Source organism: Takifugu rubripes, chromosome 7 (genome assembly GCF_901000725.2).
Source record: "Takifugu rubripes chromosome 7, fTakRub1.2, whole genome shotgun sequence".
Classification (NCBI taxonomy): Eukaryota; Metazoa; Chordata; class Actinopteri; order Tetraodontiformes; family Tetraodontidae; genus Takifugu; species Takifugu rubripes.
In genome coordinates this window covers 5,463,736-5,485,885 of record NC_042291.1, presented here as the reverse complement: position 1 = coordinate 5,485,885, position 22,150 = coordinate 5,463,736, and the positions used below count along the sequence as shown (strand labels likewise).

General features: G+C 50.7%; 3 protein-coding genes across 7 annotated transcripts; 1 reads left to right on the top strand and 2 right to left on the bottom strand.

Moving 5' to 3' along the window:
* Positions 1-5,328: 5,328 nt before the first annotated feature.
* On the bottom strand, positions 5,329-7,844 carry mcl1b (MCL1 apoptosis regulator, BCL2 family member b). 2 transcript variants are annotated; one of them, XR_003888889.1, is made up of 4 exons: positions 7,247-7,844; positions 6,791-7,041; positions 5,980-6,672; positions 5,329-5,853 (listed from the first exon to the last, which is right to left on the bottom strand). XR_003888889.1 is itself a non-coding variant. In XM_003965819.3 (3 exons), exons 1-3 carry the CDS (start codon positions 7,695-7,697, stop codon positions 6,556-6,558), a joined length of 819 nt encoding a protein of 272 aa, XP_003965868.3. In that variant the 5' UTR covers positions 7,698-7,844; the 3' UTR covers positions 5,931-6,555. The 2 variants fall into 2 exon arrangements, 1 of the variants encoding a protein (XP_003965868.3); XM_003965819.3 differs by lacking the exon at positions 5,329-5,853 and having other exon boundaries at positions 5,931-6,672.
* An 800-nt stretch (positions 7,845-8,644) lies between these two features.
* Positions 8,645-13,118, bottom strand: ensab (endosulfine alpha b). The gene is made up of 3 exons (XM_003965808.3): positions 12,915-13,118; positions 11,169-11,291; positions 8,645-10,956 (listed from the first exon to the last, which is right to left on the bottom strand). The coding sequence occupies exons 1-3, from the start codon at positions 12,969-12,971 to the stop codon at positions 10,786-10,788; spliced, it is 351 nt and encodes a 116-aa protein (XP_003965857.1). The 5' UTR covers positions 12,972-13,118; the 3' UTR covers positions 8,645-10,785.
* Positions 13,119-13,314: 196 nt separating this feature from the next.
* On the top strand, positions 13,315-17,594 carry hormad1 (HORMA domain containing 1). 4 transcript variants are annotated; one of them, XM_029838334.1, is made up of 16 exons: positions 13,315-13,556; positions 13,806-13,842; positions 14,130-14,274; positions 14,353-14,416; positions 14,587-14,623; positions 14,770-14,790; positions 14,923-14,949; positions 15,032-15,117; positions 15,563-15,702; positions 15,762-15,919; positions 16,110-16,169; positions 16,285-16,396; positions 16,648-16,700; positions 16,790-16,870; positions 17,005-17,052; positions 17,244-17,594. In XM_029838334.1, exons 2-16 carry the CDS (start codon positions 13,810-13,812, stop codon positions 17,337-17,339), a joined length of 1,161 nt encoding a protein of 386 aa, XP_029694194.1. In that variant the 5' UTR covers positions 13,315-13,556; positions 13,806-13,809; the 3' UTR covers positions 17,340-17,594. The 4 variants fall into 4 exon arrangements, with proteins under 4 accessions (XP_029694194.1, XP_011603537.2, XP_029694197.1 ...); XM_011605235.2 differs by having other exon boundaries at positions 13,317-13,556; positions 15,050-15,117; XM_029838337.1 differs by having other exon boundaries at positions 13,320-13,556; positions 16,285-16,345.
* The last annotated feature ends 4,556 nt before the right edge of the window (positions 17,595-22,150 follow it).

Sequence of the window (22,150 nt, the reverse complement as noted above, 5' to 3'; positions counted from 1 at the left end):
CCTTTAGCACTTGAGCCAACAATTCAACACTGAGAATTAAACAGGCTGTGCCTTTAGTCTGTTTACTTAAAAATTGGAAGTTTGTACAAGGCTAATCAACGAGCAAACATGTGAGCTTTAGCATCACAAGCGAGAGGTTGGTTTTGTTATAGGGCGCTCTGAACCGTACTCAGTAAACCTTATGGTAAATGTGCACTTTAACAGATGTTTATTAAAAGATAGTCACACATATTTTTGAGTCCCTTTGGGCTCCATGAAACGATGTAGTGGGCCACACTTGGCCCGCTGGCCTCAGTTTTGAAACATGTAAACGTGAGTTTAAACGCATGTTAATAACCATTAAGTTCAATATAAAAAGCCTAATTCCTGCTCAAGCTTCATGTAGCTCTTTTTCCAGAGAAGGCGCGATGACACAGCAGATGGAACACAAACAGCCCAACCTGCACCAAACATGCTGATAACCTATCCCAGATTTGTCAGCAGCTGAACACACCTGACGTTCATCTGAGCAGGAGCTAAATTCACTGGAAAGGTTAGCTCATGGCAGCGCGGTGCAGGAAACTCATGCATCCCATAATGTTTAAAAAAAGCTTGTACATGCTAAAATTACACCTGTGTTGCTTCCTGTTTGACACTCTGGTATCGAATTACTAAATAGCTCCATGTAGGAGTTGGGACACTTTTCTAGTCATAAAAGTTAATATAGCTGAGCTAAAGAGAGCAATGACATATGTGTGTGTGTGGGTGTGGGTGTGTTTGTTGTACTTGATGTACAGATGTTATTTATATCAACTTTCTAACAACCAACCAGTTAAACCAGTTAGAATTGTTGACCCAATCATTTTACAGGAGCTTTAAAAGACAGCAGCTAACTGCGGGCTTTAGCTAAACTCACAATCAGTTGCTGAAACTGACAGAAAAGGCAGCTAGCTGTTTTGAAAGCTCCATTTGTCCAAACAAAAATAACTCCTGGACATGAATGCAGGACACGTGTAAACCACAGAAGAAATAACCGGTGAGTCATGATCCCGTTATATTAGCATGAAAATCCGCTGAAGGCAGCATCGCAAATAAAAAAAACCTCAAACAGCTGAAGCAAAAGTATGAAACCATCTTTAGAGAATAGTTACTGAGAAGTTAGCGGTAATGCTAACTTTAACCCGTGGATGTCCGGTAACTGTCTGCAGGTTTCTTAATGTATGTTTGTAAATGAAGCCATCAGAGAAATGCAAACAGAGGAACCTGCACAAACAACCTCCTGTCAGAGGACGCGGCGCCTGTAGCAAACATGGACGAGCACGTGCTCACGTCAGGCTACAGCAGCTTTGTGGCTCCGGTGGGAGCAAACCTGCATTTGGTGGAGGTAAATGGTGAAAATGCAGCATGAAAGTGTTTAAAACGAAAGAAAAATCAGGTTGAGGGAGCAACAAAGAGCTGATTAAAGAGAGAGGAATGTGATCTGATAAGGAGACTGATAGCAGCCGCCCACGCTGTTGATACCGGAGGCTGGAATGTTCCGGCTGCGTTGTTCCACAGTGTTCCTGAGAATGGAATCACATTAGTCTGGTCAGGGAAAGATCATACTAACCTGCAGGTCCTCCTGCAAACTCCCACTTTAGTTTGTTAGTGAAGGTTCTTAGAATAAATCGCCCAGCTAACAGTGGCTAACAGCTAATGAGAACCCAAATGAGTTAGGAACCCTGAGGAGATCCAGGATGGAATCTGAGCAGCTTAAACCTCTTTACCGATTTAAAGACCGCTGATTGAAAGAGTTCAGCAGGATTTAGACAGTAAAACAGCAGATTAAGCTGCGAGCCCACAGCACAAAACCTCATAAATGTTCTCTCACGGCTCTGAAATCCTCAGGATGAGCATCCAGGGTCCAGGACCTGGGTCAAGGACCAGGGCCCAAGGTCCAGGACCAAGGTCACGGCCCTCAGATGTTTACTGGAGAATAACGAGACATCGACACGTCCTTCCAGCTGGCGTGGAGGCAATAGGCTTCAGCCGGGGGGTGGGGGGGGCGTCTTTGTGTCTTTGCTTATTTTGTCTGTGCTGTAATCCCCCCCCCCCCCCTTCCCCCCCCACCAATCAGCACCCTTTGTCATCATGAGGGATGAGAAGCTTCAGCCCTGACCCAAATTCACAGAAACACAACCAGACAAAACAACAGCAAAGCTTCAAAACGATGGTTTAAAGGTGATCAGAGATACTTTTCACGGCAGGAAAACACCCCCCCACACACACACAAACACCCCCCCACACCCACACACACACACAAACACCCGCCCACCCACACCACAACACACTATCAACACCATCGGCGCTGAGCTCCACGGAGGTCGCAGCCAAAACTGATCTCAACACAGCCGAAAGGTCGCGAACGAGTGTTTTTGTAAATAAAGCTTTATTCAAAGTCTGATGCCACCAACAGCAGCAACAAAAGGCGGGAAAACAAAAGGTGGGAAAACGGTGGAATATTCCAGGAGCAGGAAGGTCGACGCCACTTCAGGCTATTCTCTTACGCTGCTTTTAATGAGTTGTGACACAAAAGGTGGACTTTTTTTGACCTTTCAAACTTCACCATCGGGGGAAGTTCAACACAGTCGCTCCTTTTGCGTTCCGACCTGTGGAAACACCATCTGCTTGTCCGTCCGTCTGTTGGGAAACGGGGAATTCCCTCCATCTGAACAAACTGAAAAGTGTGGCTGTGACGGTAAACGCATCTACCTTTTTAAGGAAACAGAAATGCCCTCAGGCCCACTCAAAACTCAGCTCAGCGCCCCCTGGTGCTGCCCCCGCAGGCACACAGTGGTACCACAGTGGTCCCAGTGTGACACACATGATGAATGTTTTCGACACAAACTCCAAATTGCAGCCTCGGCGGCAGTTTTGCGGCGGTGATCGCAGCGGCTGATGACCGGCCTGGCGTTTGCTGTCCGGTAGCGGCGATGAGGTCACCGCTTCTCCCGCTGCCAACTTCCACTTTTCACGATCAAACACGCGGTCGAGGCCGGCGAGCGTGGGAGGGAAACATGTGATGAGAGGACATCTGACTCCACGTTAGCGGCGTCACATGAGCGCAGCTCGGTCCAAAGATGACAGTTTGTTGCTCGGGACGCACTACTCCCGCTCAGCTGATGTCTTCTGACCTTTGACCTCTGAGGGCAGGGCGCGTGAGATGCGACAACAAAACGGCGTCAGAAACGGTTTCCAGAACGATATCGAGGTCAGTGGGTCGACGGTTGGAGCTGACACTGACCTCTTGACCTTCCACACACCTGACCCAGTCACAACATCATCACAAGGTGAGACGCTGGCGGCCAGACAAGCCCGGGCCTGTCCCGCTCCCACCCCCACGACCACGCCGGCGTCTCGATTGCTAAACCATCGCGCTTTTGCAAACAACGAAACTGAGACGCGGCAGCGAGAGCATCGCCTTCCCACTGTTTCGGGGGAGTTTCGGTGACTAAAAAGGAAACAGGTGACCTACATCTTAGATGTTTGTCGCCGAGTTTCAGAAGAAGGATCAGAGTTCTGCAGAGGTTTCTGGACTGTTCAGAACCTGAGACACCAGAACACCTGGAGCTACAGCCACAGCATTTGTTTCACTGTTGTGGAGACGTAAATAATTACACGCCGTTGTCGTCCATGGTGTGTTGTATCATGATATGCTAGCTCCAGGGCTAGGCCACCCTTAACATGAAGCTGTGAGCTGGTCGTTTTTCAGGTAAAGTGGCAGCGGTTGATTTGTTCTTTTACTTTCGTTAACTGGAGCAAGAGGAACGGCGGCAAGTTTGCTAGTTCCTGATGGGGCCAAAGGAGGAGTGTCTGGAATGTTCAGCTTTTTCTGAAAACAAACATCCTCCTCCCTTCCTGTGGATGGCCAGGCTGTGCTGGGAGTTTCCTGTCTAGATACAGTGAATGTTCTGTTACATAAAGCAAACATGGGAAACTTTCCAGGGTCGGCGAACAGCTTCAGAGAACGCCGCGTCCTCCAGCAAACCAGATCGGATCATTTGCACAAGCCTACCATGTCATGAAGGCCGTTAGCATCACAGACGGCGTTCTGTTCCCCCCCTCAAGCTTTAAACCAGCTCACTTACTGATGGAAGCGTCTTTACAGATGTTAATTACTGTTCGAGCTCCGCTTGCTAGTGAGCTAGCATCAGAAAAGCACAGCTCCACCATAGCTGGCAATGCTAGCTGGTGCTGCTCAGTGAGAGATGCTGGCGATGCGGAAATGCAGCTTGTGAATCCAGAGACTCACAATTTACCTCCAACAATAACAAACTCATGGCAGCAGCCGGATCGAAACCAGGTAAGATCCAGAGGTTTGGCTCCGCCCACAGCAAAGATGGTGGATTAAACGTGAGCTGAGGATCAGCGATCACGACCGCAGACCAGTAATATTCAGAGTTTAGAGACCGATCACCTGAGGCCAGCACAGCACACGCGAACGGCTTTTCAAAATAAAAGACAAGCAAACTTTTGTGCGACCTGGGTGTGCCCCTTTCTGATATGTGCTTCGTGAATGGAATGAAGGTTGCCGTGGAGACGCGGGAGCGCCAGAGGCCAAACACGGGCAGGATTTGGCTGCAGAAGAACAGCAGTAAGAAACAAAGTAGTCTGGAATGCAAAAACGGTCTGCAGCAGCAGCGAAACCTGGAGGCGTTTTAAAGATCAACCCCGTCACGTTCACAAACTTTTCAGCCATTGTGCTTTTTCCTGGAAACATCAGACGGAGGTGGCGGCGCTGCTATCTTCACACATCAGGGTCAAAATTCTGAGTATTCGCAGCTTCTGAAGAGCAGCGCTGCAGTCAAACACCCCAGTTAAAGATAAACCCGTGCGTCAGCTGACTTCTGAGAACTGTTGCTTTTTTAGGGCGGGGGCGGGCTGTTGCTATGAGGAAGTGCTGAGGCCTGCGGCCAATGTTGCGCTGCTGCTGCTGCTGCGGGGAGGTTTCTCGGAGCTCGGGTTTCAACACCAGGCTGCGTTCAGCCACCATGTCTGCTCAAGAAGGTCTCAAGTTTAAGGTTCCGAAACAGACGGAGCAACGGAGGGCCCGTTTGCTCCACAGTCATTCATCTAAACAGTCCTGCTCGTCAATGACTAATTATGTGGGAACACTGGAGCAGCCGCGCCTAAAGCCGAGCCCAGGCCTGGAATGCAACAGGTCTGATCCATCACAACCAAACCAGCCCCAGGTGCAACATCTGGACCCCTGAGAAACACCGATGTTTACATTAAAGCTATAGGCGCTTCTGCCACGCGGATGCTTCTGCATGTTGGGAGGGGGGGGGAATAAACAAGAGAAGGAAAATGTTACAATACAAACGTAATGCTTTTATTTCATGAATTCTGCCAGGTTTCCACCGTGCACACACACACACGATGCTGCAACAGCCCCTGTGAAATTGCCTCAGCCCCACTTGTCCGCTGTGCTCCATCTCCGAGCGCTTCACAACGAACCACGTGGGGGTAACCAAGGGCAGCTAACGTCATTAGCAGGAGAGGACACAGAGGTCTGCTGTGGAGCGTTGCCATGGAGAGGCCCGGTTCCATCCCCAAACACCCGGCGAGCGCCGCGCTTGTCCTGTAGCCACCAACAACCGTGAGGACCTGAACAAACAGCCCAAACCAGCACGCTCTGGGTCACTGGTTTAAATGGAGCTGAAGAGACACCCCAGTCCAGCCTGTAGACCATTACGTAATTGTCAGGGATGTTTTCAAGCCCCCCCCCCCCCCCGTCCCGTCCTGTCGGGACCCAGCGTCTGCACCCAGCTGTTGTGCACCAGCCCTCTGCACGGCGCCGAGGCTGCGGAAGCAGCTGAGCGCCGCATCAGGTTTCTAGGAAACACAACGCTGGCGTTAGATGTGGCGACCAGAAAAGGCCAAGCGAGGCCGAGCCAATGAGAGCAGGAGGGTTAAATGTGTCAGCAGTGCTTTCGCTTCTTTTTATTTTCATTTTCTTACAGGGGAGCGGGACCGTTCTCCTCCCTCGCGCCGCCTCGGCGCAGCAGGAAACAATCACCCGAGTCCTGGTTCAGTCCCAAACCGTCCAGAATGTGGCCGATCCAAGTAGAAATCCAACAGGAGGGAAAGCAGGAAGTGACCCCCCCTCCTCCTCACGCACGCCGTCCGTACAAAAGAAAAGGCGTCACAGGAGCGAAAATTAAGAGGGCAGGTTTCTGCCTGCTTTGAAGAACCAAAAACCACATTGGAATAGTGAACGAAAACAAAGGTCAAGCTGAAATCAGGTCAACTGACTGCCAACAACAGTTTGCATAGATATACACTTTTACATTTATTAGAAAAATAAAGTTCTTTGTGAATTAAATAAACCCCTAATTGCTTGTAGTTCGACTGCTGCTGGTAGAGTCTGTCCTGTGAGCCGCGTTTTGGTGTGTTTGGCGGGTGCGTGTGGATGAGAGACCGGGAACAAACAGAAAAAGAAGAGCGCTGCGGTCGTCCTTCAGCAGTGGAAGCCTTTGAAAGTCCTTCGTCCCAGTCACGCAGGGACTGCAAATAAGGCTCTGGTTGTCCCTAAGTTCACCGGATCAACAGGGCCAGCGTGGCCCCGAGCCCGGCAACCCCCGCGACAGCCATCAGCATGTTCCTGACTGACGACTCTGGGTCCGATACTTGGAAAAACTCCACAAATCCTTCCTGCAAACAGACCAGGGGAAGAGCCGTGTCACACATCACGCAGGCAGCTTGCACAATGGCAGCGGTTACGCAACCGCCACAGTTTCTTTGGTCCCACTTCCCGTCCCTCAGAACTCACCCAGCCGTTGTTTTTGATCAGCCAGTCCCGCCGGTCCGTCAACAGGTACGTGGAGATCTCCTGCGCCACCGGCTCCACGCAGTCCCTCCGACCATTGTCCTTCATGTGCTGGGCCACCACGGCTCCAAAGGCCACTAGGCTGGCGATGCGCCCCCAGTTGGTGACCCCGTCTGCGAATATGCTTTTGGCTACCGAGCTGACGAAGCTCACATCGTCTCCTCTGTCGTCCAGGGTCAACTGTTTGGTCATCCCTGCATAAAAGACGACATTATGGATCAGGCGCCAGCTTAAACAAAGTCTCAACTCAAATCGGAACCACTTGAATGTTGCATTATTAAAGCTATAAACCGGTTCTGGGCTCTCTAAAGCCGGGGACGCCAACGGCCGCTTCTTGTCTTTGTCCCCCCCCCCCCCCCCCCACACACACACGCACACGCACAAAGCCAGGCTACCTACCATTGTACACGTATCGGTGCTTTTCCATCAGGTTCGCCACCACTCGCTTCATGGTCGACAGCGCTCCGCTCTCCCTCCACTGATGTGAACCGATGCCGCAAAAGTCCGCCATGAAGCGGCTGAGGAGCTGCCTCGTGTCGTTGTCTAACGCCGCCTCGTCCTCCGCTGGGCGCCCGGACACGTCCAACCCGTTCACCGAGTTCATCTCCGGCGTACACGGCGCCGACCGGTGGTCGGTGTCCTGGCTGTCCTCCTGGATGGCCTTCGCCACGCAAACCTTGGGTGCGATCACGGAGAGCTTGCTGGGCCGCTTCGGGCTGTCGTTGCCGCTGAGGGAGCCTCTGGAAGCCATCGGGATCAGCGGGGAGGAATGCCCCGCTCCGTCCACGACTCCATTTTGGAACACCACATTCATGATTCTCAACGCGGTGTGATTCGCAATAATATTCATCTGAGCTGCTCCTCCGAATTTAGGGAATGAGTAATAACTAAAAATTAGCGAGGCGAATTACTCTCGGCGTGAGAAAGGAGCGAACGGAAACCCTAAACTGTCGTTGACGCCATAGCTGAGACGCAGTGAGCGGAAGTGAAGCCTCGCGAGCTATATTCCCCAGTGGGCGGGGCCACGAAACCGACGTCAGCAACGAGAAAAGTATAATAAATGTAAACTTTGAAAATAAAATTTTAAAAAAAGAACCTACAAAAACCCAGAATAAATACATTTTGGCATCGATTCTAAAGCTAAACTGTAAAAGTTGTAATCCATCTAAATTTCATTTCCAGATGTGTAATTTCCATGACAAAAGGAATTTTGAAATAGGGCCCCTGGAAATAGACAGTCGGTTGACATGACAACATAATAACAACAAAATGCCTTTCATACATACCGTGAGCCTTTACAAAACCAAAATCGGATTAATCTGATTCATTGAGTGTATTGACCATTAAAAGCTAAACAATTGAGTCACACAATTCTTAGTTAATATATAGTTATTCTATTCCCACCCTTCACATGATACTAAAACAGAAGTTACATGTGTGTGACGTTTACGTTTTTTGTGAAGAAATTCCTGGAATTTTTCAGGACCTACGTGAAAGAAAACACTACCTCCACCTAGTGTTGGGTCAACGTATTACAAAATCAACCAAAACTGCTCACAAATACAGATTTGTGGCACTTTTTACACCTCGATTATATCTGACAAGGTAGTTGTAAATTGTTTTCTGATCAAAGAAATTTATCACCATACCCCACTGTCTTTGATCTTTGGATAACCAAAGATTGCCCCCGCCACGGAAATGTCATTAAAATCCATTCAGAGCCTTGAAGCTTTTTTAATTTTTCGGACACATCTGCACACCCGATTTATTAGAAATCAATCAATAACAAACACCAGATCTTACCAATGTAAAAGTTTATTTCAAATACTGACAAAAATCCTCTCACCTACTCCCACACAACTGAAACATTCCAAGTACTCGCATACTTTCTCAAAGTCTTAAAATGATTCCTGTGTTCTCCAGTCATTCTCTTTTCCATGTAAACCCTTTTTTGTGGAAGCAAGGGTGCCTCTTATTTCCCTGCAGTTACCTCGGGCCAGGATGAAATATAGTTAAGATGCACCAAGAGAACACAAGAATAAAAAGAATCACTTGCAGAAACCAGAAGAGGTAAAAGTACGCCAGAGCACGCGTCCTGTCTTCTTTGTACATTCTGGCACGTTGTCGGAAACGTTAGCCCACTATTTCCACTCGTTAACCCGCTCCGCGCAAACATCAAGCAGCATTCAAGAACTCCTGCCCGCCGTCCTTTGATTCCCACCCACAAGCTTTTACCAATAAAACAACAGCTCTGAAATATGATATGATGTTAAATATCAACCAAAACATTCCCGGCTGATCTTTAAAGCTCTAAAGCAACACGAAGCTGGATCAAATTGAACCCGGTTATAGTCAGCTGATCACAAGAGCTCTGACAGAGGTACTCGGAGAGAAAAGACCGGCAGAACACGGACGACAGGTGCTCTCTGCAGGGATTCACCTCATAGATTTGTCTTAATCAGCAGCATTTACACATATTTTCCATATTGTACAGATTCACCAAAACAGAGCAGAAGTAGTGTTGAACTGAGGGGACCTCCTGCTGGGGTCTATTTACAACGGCGGCAACCAAAAAGCCAGAGGCCAAGAGGTCGGATCTCTCTGAGCAAATTTGACACGATTTTAAAGAGAACAAACACGGCTGAGGAGGCGATGGCGCCATCGCATCGGAGTGTGCGTGTTTGAAAAGTCCCTGATTCTGAGAGGAAGGGGGGGGGTCAGCGACCGGTTCAGATGCCTGGACACGACTGAACGGGACCGCAGCCTTGGAGAGGGCGGGAGGGCTCGGGATGTCAAGAGCAGGGGAGTCTGGAGACCCTGCAGGCATCCGCCAGTGGCCCTGGGAACGCCTCCGACACCTGTGCTGATCGGGTTTCCTGCAGTTTACCCTCGGACACCCCCGACAGCAAAGGTCACTCTGTGTCGTGTGTCACTCTGGGGAGGGGGGGCACTGGTGCTTGATGTGTAACCCAGCTGGGGTTACGTTACCAGTTGGTCTTGAAACTGTGTTCAGAAGCCAGAAGCCAGAATCACCACTGAAACCTGACGCCGGAGCTTCAACCCGGTGAAGATAGCAAAATGCTGACTGAAACAGGGATACTAACGCCTCACAGAAGAGACAAACGTCCCCGTGAAATATTCCAGTACGGTAACAACAGAGTGTGGCCGGCCGCTCACAGCTTACATGCATGTTATTTACAGAAGGGACGTCTCAGCTGTTGGCAGCCTTTAGCACGACGGGAAAAGAATGAGTATGTGGGGACCAAGAAACACACACCACCGCCAACGCTCCGCATCCGTCTGACGCCGCGTGAATATTCCAAACTTTGCTGAAGTTATTAAGCTTTTCGTTACAATCATGCAGCATTTTTATATACCAACAGAAGCTAAATGTGGAGCTTGAAATTCCCTGTTTGACTGAGCTGCAGCAAATGATCTCAGCTTTGTTCGATGAAAAGTGACAAAAAGATGAACGGCACCTCCCACTACACACACACACACACACACGCGCACGCGCACACACACACCATTTTGATGGATGCAAAAACAGAAAGACGCGTACTCTACAGACTACAAAGTGCTTGAACCCATCTGACCCCTGCCTGATGACACACGTCTACTCTGATGCATCTTGGAACACAGAAAAGCCAAGAAGACACGAGGGAGGTGGCGGAGCAGAGCAGGCAGGTGAGGGGGGGGGGCCGAGCTGTGCGTGGTGGCAAAAGGAGAGCAAGCCGAGACCTCCACCGCCCCCACCGGGCCCCACCCACACACAAGAGAGTGACTCTACAACCCTGTTCGGCATCTTAAAGCCAGCGGTGCCCGGGGGGAGAAAGGGAAGAGAGGGAGGGGAGGTGGGTGAGGAGGAGATTGGGAGGGAGGGGGGTCTAGGAGACCCAGGGGGGGTGGGGGTGAGGGTGCTTCTTGGATGGGTGAGGCTAGCCGGCTAGCTTGCTCGTCACCAAGGAGGACTTCCTCTGGGGTAGGTCCTGGGGGGTTGGAATGTGGTCGCCGGTTACCAGGTTCTTGTCGGGGCCCGCCACCGGGAGCTGCTTGTTCTTCATCTTTGCCTTGGCCATGTTGTAGTCGCCCGAGTCAAAATACTTTTGCTGGGTGGAAGAAGAAGAACATACAATTAAAGGAGGATTTTGCCCTTTGAGCTGGTCTTACAGCTGCAGCCAGGAATTCCAACCCCCCCCCCCCAGCTGATGACCTCAGTCTGCCCTTATTAGTGATGGTGACTCGCTAACAGTGACGTGTGTCTGGGCGTCAGGACGATGCTGCGGCCCTCAACACCGCTGTGACAAACGCGCTCACCCACCCCTTTCTGTAACCTCTTCATCAGGAAGTCGGAGCCCCCGGGCCTCTGGGCCAGGCCGGGATACTTGGCCTTCAGCTTGGCTTCCTCTGCTTTCACAGGGTTGCCGTGCTTCTCCTGTCCGTCCTGTGGAGACAACAAACAAGCCCGTTGAGTCTTTCTGTGAGGCCTCACATTCGCTGGAAGGCGGAGGAGCTGCTGACGAGGCCGTCGCTCGTTTATGGGGATTCAGGAATGTCAAAAACGCCCCTGTAGAAACCGCAACTCTGGAAAGGACTTCTGATGAGTCCCCAAAACCCGGGCGGTGCCACCGATCAATCCCGACTCAGGTCTGTCTTCTCTCTCAGCCTCGTTCCCTTTCTAACAATCACCCAAATTCCAAATCACCAGTTCAGCCAGTTCCCCTTGTGGTTGTGGGAGTAGCAGCTCTGCTTTGCCCCTCTGGCGGCTCCGTCTGCCACAGATAACCATGTTTTCAGTAAACACCACAGCTGTACAAGCTGGCCTTCCAATCTTACCATTCCAGAGCACTTTGAGGAATTGAGGTCAAAAAACAGTGGCATGACAACACCTCTAGGTGTCACGGCAGCAGAGGAGCGTCCAGAAACAAAGAACGCTGTAGACAACACAGCGTCACCACAAGCAGAGCCGAAGTCGTTCCAGACCCGTCATTCAGGTCCCTGTCATGCACTCGCCCAGACCTGCAATTTGGGCCAAAAGGACGCACCTTGTTTCTGCACACAATGATTAACGGCACTTCAAACATCTCAGAAAATGAGGAGTGCAACGTCCACAAACCCATAAAACAGTCTGAGCTTCAAAAGGAGGTTAACAGGGTGCATAAAGCAACAAATACCTGCAAACAGGACAGGACAGGACAGGACAGGACAGGACAGGGGGGAATGGTCCTCTGGATACTAACGTGCATGAGACTCTCCAACACAATAAAGTTTTCTGGGATGTCACAATCCGAATCCTCAAAGTCTGCAGACGACTGATTGTTGTGTGGATCAAAAATACCTAAATAGGGGAAACATTATCCTCAAACAGTTTTGTCTAGAGTCCAATTGAAATATGAACCGAACCATCCAAAAACCCCAGGTAATCTGGATCTTTGGGGGTATTTAAATTTGATAATTATCTTAGCTTCAAAGCATTCCCTCCTGTATCTGAATGCACAGATGATGATGATGGCGATGATGATGGCGATGGTGGTCCTGCCCAGCAGACCTGATGTCATCATATCATGTATTTATAAACAGCCATTATGTTCCATAGAAGCCTGCAGTATCTCACCCTGGGACCAGGCTTTGCTTACACGTGGAGACACATGCGGAAGCAACACTGTGCTTCAATCAGACACCAAGTCTATTTGTCTAAGAACTGAAGTATGTGTGCGCATTCAGGGCCTGGGACACGGACCCAGCGGAACCACCAGGACCCGTCTTTATTTGGGGACTGTCAGCATGTTGTGATCCCGACCAGAACAGACCAATGAGGCCCGAGCTGCTGTGGACTCAGTAGCCAATGACATCCGGCAGCAGCGACAACACAAAGTGACACACTGGCGGTGTTTTGTTGGCTGGGACCACGGCGAGAAGACCGTATTCCAGTCCATCTGATGCCAGCTGTCTGCCGGCGGTGCTCCCCTGCAGCCGCACTTCACGCCTGCAAAGCGACGTTAGCCGTGCCGAGGAGCTAGCTCCGTGGTTAGCCAACAACATTCAAACAGCAGCCAGGAAAACCCACCTGTTTCTCGTCCTCATAGTCCAGCTGAGAGTCCGAGTCCAAGTTTTCTGACGACATTATGTGTGCGTGTGATCGCCGAGCTTGTGTCACGTCTATCAGACGATTGGACGTGACAGATATTGGAGGAGTCGTTGGGTGTACCTGTGCCGATTATAATTCCGCTCTGGACACGACTGCTCCCCAACAAAAATGGCGTTAACACAATGTGACATCACCGCACAGGAGGGGCTGCCGCGTCTGATTGACATATACAGTAACCAATAGGAGCGCGACATTGTCTCACACAGAGCCAATCGAACGCCGCTATTTGTGATTGACAACCGATCGACCAATGACAAGTCAGAACGAGCAGTGTGGGCGATACGGGGTTCGCGGCTCAATAAAACGCACAAGAACACAATTAAAACAAGTACAACATCCAGGCAGCTTGTTGTTTTTTATTAGATACAAGTTTTCTAAGAAGTAATGAGGACACTGTTCAAATCTACATTTTTATGTTGAATGTTGGCCGCCGCATTTGTCATTTTTGTTTTTTAATTTTTTTCTTGGCAACAAGCTCCACGCTCTCTGATTGGCTACTTGTTGAACGCCTCTTCCATCAATCTACTTGGAGCGGGAACGTCGAGAAACGTCTACTTTTCGGTTGTTTTTTTTTTTTTCCATCTTGTTATTTTCAAGAGAAAAAAGTTTCCTTTATCGCTGATATGTTTGTGAAAAAGATCTGGTTTGAATACAGAGAAAAGACGTTTTCATTGTAGATTAGCTTACTCCTTGCATTATAGCTAGCCCGAAAGCTATCAGAATATCATATAAAACTATCTGAAGGTATCTTTTCAAGCTATCATTTACGTTGACTTTCTAGGCTGTCTTTAATTTATGATCTTTCTCCAGTGCAATGGCGTGTGTACAGAAAATGAGAACCACACAGGTAAACGTAATGTGGCTTAATTAGATTAACCAAGTTAGTGTAAAAATAATGTTTCTTTTAGCTAAAAATCCCAAATATACTTCAGGCAATCTATAACATTTCCACACATACACCTTAATTACAACAAGAAAAGTTCACTCTTTATACCTTAGTGATGATTTACATGATTATTTGAATTTATCTTGTGTGCAAACGGCATTCAGATGAACTGGATCTATCTAAAATGAAGTGTTTTGTAATGAAAAGCGGTGCTTTTGCAGGCCTGTGATTGATTGTGACTCCTGCAGGAATCTCAGCTGCTGCCAAACCAGGTGTTATCGGAGCAGCAGTCCTCGTTGGTCATCAGGAAGCTGCTGGCCATCGCCGTGTCGGGAATCACTTACCTGCGAGGAGTTTTCCCCGAGAAAGCCTACGGGACCAAATATGTCGAAGGTTACGTGACACGCCAGCCCCTTTGACGCCTACTGATCGAGATGCTTTCATCAACCTGGCAGTGATTTCTCCCCACAGATCAGAAGGTGATGATCCTCCGAGAGGAAGGCAGCTGTCCTGGTGCAACTCAGATCGTTCAGTGGTGAATAGAAACTAGAAACCTGCTTTGACAGTGAGACCTATTGAGATAAACATGTGATATGATGATTGAAAAGGTAGAAAAACTGTTACTTTCTTGTGCTTTATGGTTTGTAGAGTTACTCGGATACACAAGCATGTATTTTTATCCTTGTTTTTATCCAATTCTTGCAGGCTGCAGGGGTGCTTTGAGGCCATTCAGCTTAAATATGTGAGTAGCAAAGCCTTTTTCATCCAGTCCAGATATTTGGCAAGATTGATTCTAATATATTTGGAAAGATTTAACCTGTTCTTAACTGGGAATGTGTCATTGCTCTGATTTTAATGGATTTGGATGTGTTTGTTTTTCCCCACCAGCTGAGGACAGTTATTCTGTCTGTGAGTATTTTCTGATTTAAAATTGGGCTTTCTTTGTGTCTGACTGAATAACAAAGGTTAGAGAAGGTAAATCTACCTGCAGACATGTTCCCAGCCCATGTTGAGAAGTGTCTTGCCGTTTCTTTGTTCCAGCTCTTCACTGACCCGGCGCTCCCACAGGTAACGTGCGGTTTGTCTTCTCAGCTGAGCGCCTGTACAACTATATTCCAGGTTTCCTGATTGTTGTTCTGATCATACGCAGCATCCACCTTTCTTTCAGAACGTGACTGAGTTTTACCAGTTTAATATCCATTACACTCCAGAGGGAATTCACATGGACTTTGAAAGGTGAGGCCTCTTTTCTATTGTATTATTATTTTTTCTATTGTAAATAGTTTTAAGCTTTTGTCGCCTAATCCAGAAAGTGGTTCGTGTTTCTATTTGGTTCCTGCAGTAACACATCACCTACTGCTAATTAGCTTAGGTCTGGTTTGGTATCTTTGTCATGAGCCTTCTGTCATCTAAAGTCATCAGATAAACTTTACACTTTCACTAAATGGTCACGTCAGCTTGTTTTGTCTTCTCATTAAGTGTTTGATGCCTTTATAATCACTTAACACAAGAAAAGCTCCAGTTCAGGGGAAAATAAGAGAGCAATAGCAGAAAGAGTGAGGAGTGAGTGGCCCATGTCCAGGTCCTGAAGACCACAGCATCTCCCAGACTCGACTGACCTTTGTGACCTCAGGGTTAATCTAAGATACAAGGAGTTAACCCACATCTTCATCGTTGCCAGCAACAAGGTGTCGATGTCCTGCAGCAACACCAAGAAGGCGAGCATCCTGCTGGTGAGGAAGCTCTACACGCTGATGCAGAACCTGGGTCCTCTGCCGGACAGCGTCTCCCTCAACATGAAGCTGGCGTACTACGAGGAGGGTAAGGGACCCGCATGTGTGTTTTCAGCGTGTTTCTGAGACTTTGTTGTGTCTCCACAGTCACTCCTCAGGACTACCAGCCACCGGGCTTCAAGGAGGCTGAAGGTGACACCTTAGTGTTTGAGAAAGAGCCGGTGAAGCTCACCATGGGCGAGGTGGTGACCCCGTACCACACTCTGAAGCTAGGCATGGCCACAGAGAGACACAGGCTGGAGCAGGTGAAGGACACAGACCGCCAGAAAGCTTCTTCCAGATGATTCGTGTTTATTCCCCCACAGGCAGGAAATGAAAGAGGAAATGAAACACAATCTAGTCATTCTTCTTTTAAAGCACAGCTGTTTTTACTCCAGCATTTTGGCCTTTTGAACCAACACATGCTGCTTCTTACTGGAGCTTTGTTACCTGCAGGTGGAGGAGAACGTTTGTGTGACGGAGAAGTGGGTTCTGAGAATGACGGCAGAGACACAGGTCAGAGCCACAGAAACAGCAGCGGAATATTTACGAAGGAGCTGAAGCACAGGATGTTAAATGAGGGCGGTTGCAGTGCTTCTGAAATGTGTTGTTGACATGTGACCATCCTCAGAGTCACGTGGTCGAAGATGAAGAGAGGTCTGAGATGGAGAAGGCAGACACCTTTAATCCAGGTCAATCCCACCACTCTCTCCCTCATTTAATGGTGTATCAAAGAGCTGCAGGTAATACAAGAGACACCTGAACATTTATTCCTCAGCAGTATCATCAGAAAATGGGTGAAATCCTTGATAGAAATCAGGTTGTGTCTGCACTGATGTGTACAGACACTAGAGGGCGCTGAAAGAGGCCTCCACGCGTCTCGGCCATCTTATTGTAATGAGCAGACAGTAAACTGGGCCTGATAAAGGTTTCTGTTACAGCTCTTGTTCTGTTCACCTTTACCATGAAGTGAGTTGATGTCCTGTGATTCCAGACATCCAGATGATCTGCCACGAGAAGATTGACAGTTGTGAAGAAAGCACCCAAGTATTTGCGACATTCAGCAGGATTTTATCCGTCTGAAAGACCAAACTCGATGTTTCTGCTGTCTTCATGGACCATCTGTCCCCTCTCAGGTGGACCCTGGACCGCTGGAGACCTCCAGCGCGGAGGTCGGCCAGAAGAGGACCAGGAGTGGCCGGATCATCTCCACCACAGTCAGTCATGGTTTTAACCACAGTTTAACAGCCAAATGTCAGTATTCTGAAGGTAGCTGTGTGTGTGTGCGTGTGTGTGTGTGTGTGCGTGTGTGTGTGTGTGCGTGCGTGCGTGTGTGTGCGTGCGTGCGCAGGAGAAAGACGTGACTGTGAGCATGCCAGCAGCGACGGGTGCCAAATCGGTGAGAACATTTCTAGCCGTGTTTGTCGGGTGTGTGAGGAGCTCCTGGGAGAACTTCATCAGCTTGGGTCCGACAGCTGTCCCGCCCAGGGCTGAGGGAACCGCGTGGGTCGGGTGTTTGTTGGGTGGCGGAGGCGGAGTCTCTGGGCCTGGCGGCGAGGCGTCACCTCTCTGTTGCTCTGCTGTTTCCAGGTCTGTCAGTACCAAATGCCCGACAGCCAGGAAACGCCGTCCACACGTGCGACCCAGAAAAAACGCAAATTCAGCGAGCCCAAAGAACCGTTCTGACCCCGCGGCCCCACGCCGGCGTCACGGCGCCGCTTCGCTTTAGTTTTGTCAGGTTTGCAGCTGTTTTTAAGGCAGACGTCTCCTTCAGGCTGAATTCATTTCACGTTTGCTTGAGGTCGATCCTGAAGTTTAGTTTTCCATTTGTATCTGCTGGGAGTCGGAGGAGCCGGACCGGCTGATGGATCAATACTGGAGCCGTTGACTGTTGTGTGTGGAGGTTCTGCTTTACTCACATGAATAAAAACCAACAAAGTTCCCTGTCTTTTAGTGCAATATTATTATTATTGTTATTATTATTCTTATTATTCTTATTATTATTTGGGCACATGCTGAATCCATAATCCTCGCTGGTCACCCGTGTTATTGATAACCCGATCAAGCTCAATTCTAGATCTGCGTAAAGGTCAGAACGTGTGACTGAGGCCCCCCCCTCCCTGACGTGCATCGTGTGGGTTCGGTGCTGGGGTGGTTTGTGGAACCCACGTGTGTGTGTGGGGGAGGGGGGGGGCAGGAAGTGACAGCATTTGCATGTGAAGCAGCCTCGTATGAAGCTGGTAGTGAAAGTGGATTATGTGTGTTCACGCCGACCTCTGGGCGCAGATAAGGGCCCATCAGCAGCCCCCCCCCCCCCAGCAAGCTGTGTGTTTTTAATCTCCCATTGTTTTTCCCAGAGAGAGGGACACGGGCTGATAGACTGCCTTAACCCGGCGCCGATCAATACCGCGGGAAGCCTTTGTGATGCATATCCAAGCAGCCCCCCCCCCCTGCTGTCTGCAGGGGGGCAGAGAAAGAGACTCCATCAAATCAGGCTTGGCCTCCCCACACGGGCCTGCGTTTGTTTCATTGTCTGGCCGTTCTTTACGGTCCTCTCTGGTGAGGTGTGCAGAGGGGAGGGGCGAGGACGGCCCCCCTGGTGCCCCCGCCCTGACCGGCGCTATGAGCTGTGACGTGGAGCGGCTTCACCTGGGCTCCTGGTCCCTGTGGCTCAATCATGAGACGGTCCACCACCGCAGTGGTCGCAGCGGCGGCGAGCTCCCATGATGCTCCTGGGCTCCCCGCAGCCTCCCTCCGTCACCTCTGTGGGACCCTCCATCATGTCTGTACACACACGTCTCCCACAAATGAATTCTGGAATTAAATTCAGGGACACACGTCCGGCGGTCAGCGTTAACAGATCAATCAGCTGGCCAAACAGCAGGGGGAGGGGGGGGAGGGTTCTGGCCTGAGTGCGGCAGGTTCTGGGCCGCCTGGGTCCGGGGGAGGCAGGACAGGCTGACAGGCTGATGGACAGACAGCCGCGCTCCATCCTTGGGCTCTTATAGATTAAGGCAGGCTTGTGTTAGCCTGCAGTTGCAGGCCGCTGATTGTGCCTGCAGGGCCTGAAGGCCCCAAGGGGGGCAGGGCTTTATACCAGGAGGGGGAGGAGCGAGGGCTGGAGTGGACGTCCAGCCTAGGGACCGTGACCCCGTGACCTTGCCAGAAGGGCAGCAAATGCTTCCGAGCTGATTAGCAGTGCCCCAGCAGAGTTCCTGGTTCCCTTTTAACCCTTCAGAAGAGCTGCCAGTCATGTTCAGGCCCAGCGTTCTGATCCAGAAAATACAGATACAGCTGCTTCCTCTAGAATCATCACATGGTACCAGTCTTTTCTCTGCACAGTTGATTGAATTTTGTTCATTGCCTATTTTTAAAGGTCGATTTGTGGATATTGTGTTGCCTTATTGATGATTTAACCGGACCGGATTGACTTAAACGCAGAAGATAATTCATGACATAGAACATGGTGAAAATGGTCCCGCCCTCACGTCTAGGAGCAGAAAACTCTCTGGAATAAATGGCCACTGAGACACTTTTCTTCTTGATAAGCACGCAGACGTCACTAATCAATGACCGCATGTCTGCCGTGCCCCCGCGCGGCCGCCAGGGGGCGCCCTGTAGCCGCAGCGTCGGGGGCTCCCACGGGTCCTGCAGCTGGGTGTCACCACAGAAGCATCTTTTTTCCCCAGCATTCCAGAATCAGGCGCTCCGAACTGCTCCGACCTTTTGTTTCTGACCATCGTGGTCGGCGTGCGTGCGATGGCGATGGCGGCATGCGCACGGTTGTTCCGCTCGCCCTCTGAGAGACACTGCAGTGGATATTGATCCGGAGGAGGACCGGGGGGGGGGGGGGTGAGAGCAGGTGGTAGCGGGGCAGCAGATTCAGGGATTTAGCCGCTCACGGGGGCTGCGTGGTCAGCGTGGCGAGGGGGCGACACCTTCCTGAAACAGCTGCTCACGGCGGAGCGATGCGCCCCTATTGTGATCAGAGTGCACGGCTCAATTGTTTCCCCCTTTATTCAGCACGGGGCCGTGTACAATAGCCCCCCCAGCTGACACACTGAGGAGATCTGCCGCCCCCCCCCTTCTTCCCTCTGTGCTCAGATGGACCTCTCTGTGCCTCCCCCTCCTCAAAGCCCCCCCCCCCCGAAGCTACCGCAGGGCAGGGTTTAAATGTCACGCTTGGCCATCAGAGCGCCCAGCCGGCTCGTGTCTCCTGGGGGAGGCGGGTGAGGGACAGAGGGGAGCTGAGGGGAGGGGGGCACTTGCCCCATTGTCCATTAGGATGTGCAGGAGCTGCTAACTGACTCCAAATCAAGTGCATCCTCTCGCCACGTGCCCTCGCCTCGGCCCTCGCCGGCACAAAGGCGCTCTGTGTTTACGAGCAGCCGCTTTGGTCACGGTGCGATTGACCCAAGGAAGGCCCCCCAAGGAAGGCCCCCCAAGGAAGGCCCCCCAAGGAAGGCCCCGCCCACCAGCGTGAGCCGGCCACTCCCCGCCAGCGTGGCGTGGTGCCAGGACTCCCGTAAACAGGTTAGGGGTTAGACCCAACAAGGGTCGGTCTCTCCTGAGTCCCCCCCCCCCCCCCCCCCCCCCACCTGAAATACGAGTACAGGACGGAATATACGAGCGGCCGTCCAACTTTGTCCCGGCTCAAGGTCCTCGCTGCACCTGAGCCACTGAAGACTGAGCATTTAATGCATCTGTTCAAAAGTGTGGCCCACTTGACCTTGAGTCAAGACGTGTGTGCTCATCCCTCCGGGGGGGTGGGGGGTGGGGGGGCGACCTTGAACCAGCCGAGGCGCAGGCGTAGCTGAGTGCACAAACTCATTTAACTCCCACGTTTGTTATCGACATGCTGTAATCGTTAGCATTATGGATGGTGAAGAACAACTGAGTGCTGCGCCACGTCCACGCCGGCCCTCGGGCGCCGCCCTAGTGGACGCCGCGGGGGGCGGGGAGACGCGGCGATGGAGAGCAGCCACCGTTCAGACAAGTGCACCGTCGAGAGGAAGCAGAGGAAATGCAGGCACCCGACCCCAGAGGAGTCACATGACTGCTACTGAAGGCCCCGCGGTGGCCGTTTCCTTTAACGAGGCGCGTTTCCTTTACCGGCCGTTTTATTTCCTGCCGATAAAAAACATCTTAACTGCCAGTTTCAGCACTAAAAGCTGGATTAAAATCAGGTAGACGCAAATGAAGGTGTTAGATTTCTGTCATATATTAGCCGTTAGCATGCTAGCGACCTGTGCATGCGTCCCATTGGGGGTTGTTTGCTGCCACAGGTGCAACACCAACCTGTGTCTGTAACCACGCCCTCTTGTTATTTTAGGCGGCATCAGGACCGTTCGTGACTACTTGTTTCCACTCCTGCTAGCGATACCCGCTGCTAACGCTAGCAAGAACCGATCCTTCAGAGTGATCGTCCATTCATTTCATTTCATTTCACATCCTTGACCTCTGCTAGCAACCGTCTCTCAGGTGTTTAGCATCACCACATCAGCTAGACAGTTAAACAAAGCTAGCAGGGTTGTTTTTCACGCTTTATTTAATTAAAATAAAAACAAGAGACGGCGCTAAAATAAAACCGTGCTGAATTTTTTTTAAAAACAAGACCCCAAAAGCCTTTCTCAAGTTGCCCAGAACTTTGCAGGAGTGCCGAACGTACAGTTTATATAATGTGGCCCAGAGTTTCCACACCAGGTCTCAGGTTTGACCACATACACGATCCGCCGCAGGGCAGAGAAACTTTGCCGGGCCTTCCTCTCTCCGCCTCTGTCTCGCGTGGCCTTGGGAGGTTGACTTCTGCCCTGCCAGTGTTTCTCTCCTCTCCGGGCTTTGAGGGTTCTCCATCTCGCCGAGGCGCGAGGGCAGCCACTCCTCTCCTCGCTCAGCCCCTTCTTCCCATCTAGCATTCACACACGCACACGGATTTCCATTTTAGCTATAGCGCGAGATTAGCAGCTCCACCACCCCAAGGCTGGCTTAAGACAGGAGGGCAGACATCCAGCGGTGTTGGTGGGATACGTGCGGGGGAGAAGCTCCCCGAAGACTTGTTCCAGGCCGCCGCGGATTGTGCGGATGAGCGCTGGAAACGCACGCGCTTGATTAGGATGAGCCGCGTTGTTGGGAGGCGTCAATTTCCTGTCGGCCCCACGCGGTCCGGCGGTGCCGTTTAAAGCGTATTTGATGAAATTGGCTATAAACTGTAAATTCTGTCGGAGTTAATCTCTAAATAAATTGATGTTCCGGGAGGAGGAGACTCGTAATGCTAAGCTCACCTTTTTATGCTAACGGGCTACGGTAAATATCAAATGGCGGAGACTGCCCCCCGCAACTGTTGCTACACAAACCCGTCTCCAGTCAGCGGCGTTCCAGGTCAGGAAGCAGCAGCGGGACACGCGTCCATCAGGCGGGTCGGGCGTCCCGCGGCGACCGCTACAACTGACCCGTAACATGTGGCCCAACTACAGCTAAATTGTGGCTGAATTATTGAT